At 51.5% G+C, this 7,812-nt stretch overlaps 1 protein-coding gene across 3 annotated transcripts in view; it reads left to right on the top strand.

Moving 5' to 3' along the window:
• Nucleotides 1–6,456, top strand: part of Lmo1 (LIM domain only 1) — a 55,341-nt gene extending 48,885 nt beyond the window's left edge. For all 3 annotated transcript variants that reach the window (XM_090348232.1, XM_090348230.1, XM_090348229.1), the window contains exons 2-4: nt 1,967–2,180; nt 4,590–4,715; nt 6,053–6,456. In XM_090348232.1, the coding sequence (XP_090204358.1) occupies nt 1,975–2,180; nt 4,590–4,715; nt 6,053–6,158 (438 nt within the window). In that variant the 5' untranslated portion in view covers nt 1,967–1,974 and the 3' untranslated portion in view covers nt 6,159–6,456. The remainder of the gene's footprint in view (nt 1–1,966; nt 2,181–4,589; nt 4,716–6,052) is intronic.
• Nucleotides 6,457–7,812: the final 1,356 nt, after the last annotated feature.

Here is a 7,812-nt window from a genome sequence, read left to right on the forward strand (position 1 = left end):
AATCATCCTCTTTTCCCTGTCCCTGTAGGCCAGGTCTTGGAAGTTGCCTCCCAAGCCCACCCCTTCCCCAGCTCTCAGAGGAGCTGCTTCATGGGCTCCTCAAGAGCACTGTGACCAGGCCAGCCCTGTTAGATGAGACACAGCAGGCTGGAGGACAGCCGCATCTTGAGCTCCATCCCTCTCTCAGACCAATTAACCTTTAGAGCTGCATTAAGGAAATTAGGCAGCAAACTTCCCAGCTAACAGACTGGGCCCTCAGGGACTGGAGGAGGGAGAGAGGGAGGATGGAGAAAGGGAGGAAGGAGGAAGGAGTGGCATGACCTCTTCACACTGCAGCTTGCAACACTTTCCTGCCTGTCCCCTTTGGTCCTGGGCATTGCAGGTTTAGGCCTTTCACAGAAGGATGTCCTGGGGCCACCCTCTTTCCCCAGCAGAAGTCTGATGGGACTGAGACAGCACAGGAAAGGGGAAGGAATCCCAAGGCTGCTTGATCGGTGATATATACTAGTCTAGTTGACCATCAGAGCCTCAGTTTCCCTATCTGTAGAAGTGGGGAGACTGATCTGATATCTATATTCTAAGAGTGAGGTCCCTTGGTACTGATTCTCCCCTGAAGCTCAAGGAATGTCCACCCTGAAGAAGAAGAAGAAGGAGAAGAAGAAGAAGAAGAAGAAGAAGAAGAAGAAGAAGAAGAAGAAGAAGAAGAAGAAGAAGAGGAGGAGGAGGAGGAGGAGGAGGAGGAGGAGGAGGAGGAGGAGGAGGAGCAGCAGCAGCAGGAGGAGGAGGAGGAGCAGGAGCAGGAGGAGCAGGAGGAGAAGAAAGATAGATGGGGCTGGTGGTTAGGTGCCAGGCACACAGGAATGCTGCTCATGGAAGGAATCTCCCCCAACCCCAGCTTTCATGAGAGGTGGCTTGTGAAGCAGAGATCTGGCTTCGGAGACCACCTGTGGTTCCTTCTTAGTCCAGCCTTCATCTCAGTGAGTCATCACAGCTCCCTGTGGATACCCAGGTTCCCAGACAACATCGGTCCCCATGTCTCCCTCTGCTGCCCTTCCAGGTGGCCCTAAGGGGTGGGCCCACACTTGCCTGGTACCCTGGAAAAATGGAGTGTGTGCACATAGTCACCTGCCCAGAGCCCTCATGTATGTTGAGAGCCCTGCCTTTTGTGCGTGATTCTTCCTGGGTTTTAGAAAGCTCCTGAAAGCTTTTAGAGATTCTTATCCTGATTGGATGAACCAGAGCCTCCGGGTCTCCCTCGCTTAGTCCAGGGCATTCCAACTTTGATTCTGGGCTGAGGGAAGTCTGAAACAGGTCAACCAGAGGCCTCCTTAACAGGTCTGTAGAGCCTTCCATCCCCATGCCAGCCAGGATTGACTGTGGTGTCCCAGGCCGGACGAGACCAGGCTTGGTGTGTCCATACATGACACTAGTTGCTCCAGAGCTTCCTGCACCCTCCAAGGAGTTTCCCAGAAGCCCTGCACTTCCTTCCTCATGTGTCTGTTATTCTGCATGCAAGAGGCTCTGCGAGACTAGGCTGAAATTGCCCAGCACGTATCGACTGCTCACTGTGAAAGGTTGGCAAGGAGCTGGGAATTTTAATGGACCTCATTCTTGGGCTGGTTGCTGATGGCCCATGGAATCCTGGACTTTGACTAGGTCAGATGGCATAGGAGACAGTGGTTAGGTAGGACACAGGGGACAGAGGTACTGCTCTGCTAGGCCGGGCCTGTGCCCTGCAGCCAAGTAGAAAAATCTCCCCAGAACTAGAGAGAAGTAATGTCATATATTCCCCAGCCAGAGAAGGAGGGTCCTTAGGAAAAAGTACAAAATCAGGGCTCCCGGGAGCCCCTAAACTAGAAGTAGTAGAGAGAAGTGGCAAACTCCCTGTTCCCAGGACAAGGGTATGCTCCAAGGCCCAGAGCAGCAGGCTAATCCGGTGTCCATCTGTCTGTCCGTCCATCTACAGGTGTGCCGATGCTCTCCGTCCAGCCCAAAGGGAAGCAGAAGGGCTGTGCGGGCTGTAACCGCAAGATCAAGGACCGCTACCTGCTGAAGGCACTGGACAAATACTGGCACGAAGACTGTCTCAAGTGTGCATGCTGTGACTGCCGCTTGGGTGAGGTGGGCTCGACCCTCTACACCAAGGCCAACCTCATCCTGTGCCGGCGTGACTACCTAAGGTGGGCCCCACTGCCAGCCTCGCTGCCCGGGCATGCTCACCACCTCCCTCCCTGTCAGAGTCAGTGCAGGCCTGTGAAACTCCTAATTCCCTCCCTTTTCAGATAAGAGTTTGGCAGGGCGCAATCCCTGAGGACAAGGACCATAAATGCTTTAGACCTGGGTTTGAACTAGCTCTGTGTCTTTGGTTCTGTCCTCTCAGGCTCAGTTTCCTCCCTTGTGAAGTGGTGGAAAAAAGAGCCACCCTTTCATGCTTTGCATTCCTCAGAGTTCTGACACTCCTTTCCTCCCCACTCCCAGCCTGGCTCCCATCCCCTGGGGCTGCCTCCCCAATTAACCCTCCCTTAGGCCGTTTATGACATCAGCAAGGCTGGAAGGAGGCCACGAAGCAGGGGCCTTGGCTGAGACCCAATGCCTGCATTTGGCTCTGTCTGTGGCAGACTGCTGGGTGGTGGTTGGGCCTTGTGGGGGAAGAGCAGGCCCATCTCATTAATTAATAGGTCAGGGCCAGGACTTGTGGGGCTCCTCCTCGGCTAAAGTCAGGGCAAGGTAGGAGGGGGCAAGGTTATCCTTGGAAGCTCCCCTACTTTCCCAAAGAGCTTGAGATTTGCCTTCCTGCACTTCTCCCCCACCCCCTTTTGGCTCTTGCCTTTTGCAGGCATTTTTAATGTGATACCATAAAACAGAATCTGGGGCTCTGCTCAGAGTGAGAGTGGAGAGGCTGAAGGCTGGAGGAGGGGTTAGCAAAAACCTTCAACTCTGGAGGTCTGGAGTATCCACCCAGGCACCAAACCTGCCAAGCTAGGGAGAGATGTCAGACCATGTGATGCCCCACAGGACTTGGAGAAGGTGGACCCCAGTGTGATCACCTAATCAGGAGAGCCAATGCCCTCATAAGGCTGAAAAGTTATTTTTGTTTGGTTTTGCCCAGTATACCGCTAGAGGTGAGGACTAACTTTGAAGGTCAGATAGGTCAGTGGGTCAGCCTGGAGGTGTGGCTGTTCAGAGTGCTCCCCTCCACAGCAGATGCTGGGGTCTAGCCTTTGTCTGCCTTTATCTGAGCCACCAGGCAGCTCAAGCTGATGAATAATGGAGCCAGGCTCATCTGCAGGGCGCCTGGGCCTGAGCTGGACAAATCGGGGATTAGAGAGGCCTTCCACCTGCCTCCCAGCCCTCGTGCCAGCCTCGAGCTTGCTTGGCCTGGCTCGTGTGCAGAAAAGAAACACAGCAGGGTATGGATGGCTGAGACCATTGGAACCCCAGCCAAGGACTGGCCATTCTCAGCAGCCAGCCCAGCAGCAGCTGGAAGAGAGATGCCTGTTGTCCCAGGTGCCTTTGGAACTGCCTTTAAGCTTAAGAAATATCTTCAGACAGGAGCGACCCCATTTTATGGAAGGATAAATGGAGGTTCCAAGAATAGAATGGGGGACCTAAGCAAATGACACTGAATTCATAGCACAAAAGGGGTTTAGTAATAGGCCAAAGGAAACCTAACAAAGCACTGTGAAGGTGGAGAGGCTTCATGGTGTGTGGTGATATAGAACATTCCCTCCCCTATTCTGGAAGAACAGACTGCATCCTTGACACAGCTTACCTCCAGTGACTCATTTTTCTTGTTCTTTTTTTTTTTTTTTTTTTTTTTTTTTTTTTTTTTTTTGCCAGTCCTGGGCTTGAGCTCAGGGCCTGAGCACTGTCCTTGGACTTTCTCAAGGCTAGAGCTCTACCACTTGAGCCTCAGCACCATTTATGGCTTTTTTTTTTCTATGTATATGGTACCGAGGAATCGAACCCAGGTCTTCGTGCATGCTAGGCAAGCACTTTAACCACTAGGCCAAACTCCCGGCCCCTCATTTTTCTTAATGTAAAAATTGGGATCAAATGGGGGTGATCTTAAGAAGCTGTTAGACCAGTGCCTTGGCCAGTAGTTTTGTGACTAAAAGTTTACAATAATCTTCACAGCTCCACGCAGGTGTATTATTTTGGTCTCTATGTCTGACAACTGAGATAAATAGTACTCGGAATGACTCAGTGATTGCCTTAGGACACACAGCCTGTGATGAACATACACCCTCTAAACCTTAGGCTTGTGTGTGTGTGGAGCCCCTGCTCAGATCCCAGCCAGCTCAGCCAGTGATCTCCTGGTGGCTACCTGTGTATATGGGGACCTTAGCAGGAACCTGGGAGGACGCTGAGATAAGCCATGATAATCAGCTCTTTAGCCCCTACCCAATATCCTGAAACATCTGGGAATGAATTTTCCTGAAGCCTGGTATCTTGGCAGGATCTAGATGATGCCTATTAGTACTTTTACCTCTTAACCCAGACATGCTCGTAGGGCTGGGGAACTGCAAGGGCCCGAGAGGGGGCAGCTCCCTGGCAGTCTCTGAGCCCTGTGTGCCTTCCCCTGGCAGGCTCTTTGGCACCACAGGAAACTGTGCAGCCTGCAGCAAGTTGATCCCAGCATTTGAGATGGTGATGCGGGCCCGGGACAATGTGTACCACCTCGACTGCTTTGCCTGTCAGCTCTGCAACCAGAGGTGAGTGCAGACCTCCAGGTGAATCAGTGCCTCTTCACAGACTGCAGCCAGAGGCCTGGTGCCTGGGCCAGGAACCCGGTAGATTCATGTGTGCAAGAGTGCGTTCTGTATGTGGACATGGCTAAATGTGCACATTGTGAGCATGTATGTGCATATGCGTGTATGTGTGTGCACATGCGCATGCACATGTGTGAGTACAGCCCAATGCCAGGTGAGCACATTTGTGTGGCACTTTTCTGTGTCATGCATGAGTTTCCTGTGTGTCTATACAAGTCAGTACAGTGCATGAAATTAGTATACACATGTGCATGGGTTTTTAACTGTCTGTGAACAAAGGTGTGTGTATACTGGGTGTACATGATATGCATGTGAATATGTTTTAAATATGCCTCTATATAGATGATGTATGTGGCCCTTCTGTCCCTGTATGTTCCCAAACCCATGGGGTGAGATTTCTACAGGGAATATCATTCTGGATGCCATTTCTGTGAATCTGGTGCCAGCCCAGATTCTTTGGGGATCTTTTGGGCCCTACTCAGTGTCCCAGCCCCATGGGAGAGCCAGTCTTTCACACCAGGCTGAGGCTTATCACCAAGAAAGCGGGGCCTTTTCTCAGGAGTCCCCACATCAGGTGTGAACCCATACAGATGTCTCCAAGGGTGAGAACCAGAGGGACCAACCTGTAAGAACTCCAATTTGGTCGTGCACTCCTGTCAGACCAGCTACTGGGAAGACTCAATGAAGTGACACCGCCACCTGGTGGTTGAACTGGGATATGCTGACACTGAGCCAATGACCTATGGGTTACGAAAGGTCTTTAGGGAACATTTTTGTACATCCAGTACTTGTAGAAGTTTAGGAGGCCAAAACAAGGTCTTCCTTTTGTAGGAGAAGAATTGGGGCAGGGTCACCTTCCAGGGGGGATGCCCCTCACTCAGCCATTCTCTGAAGTTAGGAGAGAGGGATGGAAAAATAACCAACCATTCTCTTCTTTTTTCCATCCTCACTCCTCATTCCCCATTCTCCATCTTCCTTCCCTTTCTCTCTCTCTGTGGGACTGGGATAATTTTAGTCCCATTCTCACTCCTCTCTAGGAGAGTGGAGGCCTTTGGCCTGGCTTAACAGTCTGTGTTACCATGCCAGACTGCAGGGCCTGGCTGAGGGTGACTGCCCAGGCTTGCTGTGCATTTTCTCAACCCCCTTCTAGAGGCTCAAGAGGCATATTTCTCTGTGCCATCATCTCCCCTGTATCCCATCCACCTCCTGGGTCAAGCTAGGTCGTGCCGTACTCTGGGAATCTGACCCCATGGATTCTTTGTCTCATTTGGGTTTTCTAGGTTTTGCGTGGGAGACAAATTCTTCCTGAAGAACAACATGATCTTGTGCCAGATGGACTATGAGGAGGGGCAGCTCAATGGCACCTTCGAATCCCAGGTTCAGTAACACCCCGTGCCTGGCCTCCAGGCCCAACTGTCCGTCTCCTTGCCTGCCCACCCAACTGGCAGGCCAGCCAGTCACTCTGCCCATGTGGACTGGCCAGCTGCTGTCCTGCCAAGTTAGAACGTCTCCATCCTTGAGGGGAGGGAGGCCCTTCCTCCACCACCACCGCCTGTCTGTGTGTAACCCCTCCTGGGGCCAGGCTGGGCCTGTACAGTCTGTCTTCTGTATATAAATGGGAACATTTATTTTATGAGAAATGTAATGCGATTTTATTACTGGCGTGGATTAAACTTATGAATGTTTCCGGGGATGTTACTCTGCGTTGTTCACATGATTGACATAGACTCGGGACCCCTTCTCCTCCGTCTCTCAAGGGCAGAGCATAGAGCAGTGAGTGACGCCTCCAGCAAAGGCTGCTGCCCAGCAGACATGCCAGGTTAGCTTTAGGGAGAAGAAGCTGGAAGGAGGAACAATTCAGAGTCCCTGAACCATAAGTGGGAATTGGAATATTGCCCCTTTTCCTGGCAGAGCACAGTCCCTGGCTGTGACAGGTCTCAGAAGAGGGGCAAAACAAAACCCTCTTCTCCTGTGATTGGTTCCCCCCATTGGGATCCCAGAGCTGGGGACCTTCTCCACAGTGGAACTCACATCCTGAGCCTCTAATCCTAATGATGCCCTCCCCCCAAAGTGACAGTGTTTCCAAGGGACAGACAGTGTTTGTTGTTTCTGCGACTGACCTGGGGCCCATCTTCCTGCTCTTCTGGTAAAAAAAAAATAAAAAGAACAATCCTATTTCCCTTCATCTCAGCCTATGCAAGCTGGAGACATCTAGTCAGTCGACAAACTCAGCCTACTCAAAGCCTCAACCCTGTGCTGTAAATGGAGCTGGTGGAGAGCAAATCAGACCTGGGACTGAATTCCAGATGAGGCGTAGTCCCTGCCCTTGGCAAGTTGAGTTTGTGATGGACTTGGAAAGTAGAAGCCAATCCAGGAGGAAGCTAAGAAAGTAAAGCCCAGCATGCGAAGACAGAATGCTGCAGGGAAAACTAAGATAGGCTAGTTCCCTGCAGCAGACACAGACTACTTGCAGTGAGCCTGGAGAGTCAGGACAGACCAGTCAATGGACACACAGTCAGACAGATACATATGCCAGAAAGTAGAAGCAGATAGGCAAGCCAGCAGGCACTCAGCCCAGGCCAGAGACAGCCAGACCTTCACTAGACCAACTCCAGCCCAGCTCAGCCAGACAAGTTTCTATAACCAGTGTCCCAGTCCATGAGAAGGGGTAGCTAGGCCCAAGGCAAGAGTTCTCTACTTTGGCGACACTCACCTTTTGTGAAAGAACAGAACGCATAGATGTATGAGAGACGAGAGGCAAATAGTCTGCCAGTCTGGCTATAGGTGGCTGCTGTGGTTTATGTGACGATTGAACAAGCCATGTGTGATGACATGAGATTGGGAACACGTCTGAGTGCACACAGAGAGACTTGAAGGGCGATAGTCCATAATGGGGAATTTTAATCTAATTATTGCTGGGTGCTGATGTACTCCTAGCTACGCAGGAGGCTGAGATCTGAGGACTTCTATACAGAGCCAGTCCAGGCAGGCAATTACCTGAAACTCGTATCTCAATAGCCAGCAAAAAACCAGAAGTGGA

Source organism: Megascapheus bottae, chromosome 16 (genome assembly GCF_031878675.1).
Source record: "Megascapheus bottae isolate mThoBot1 chromosome 16, mThoBot2.hap1, whole genome shotgun sequence".
In the NCBI taxonomy this organism is placed as follows: Eukaryota; Metazoa; Chordata; class Mammalia; order Rodentia; family Geomyidae; genus Megascapheus; species Megascapheus bottae.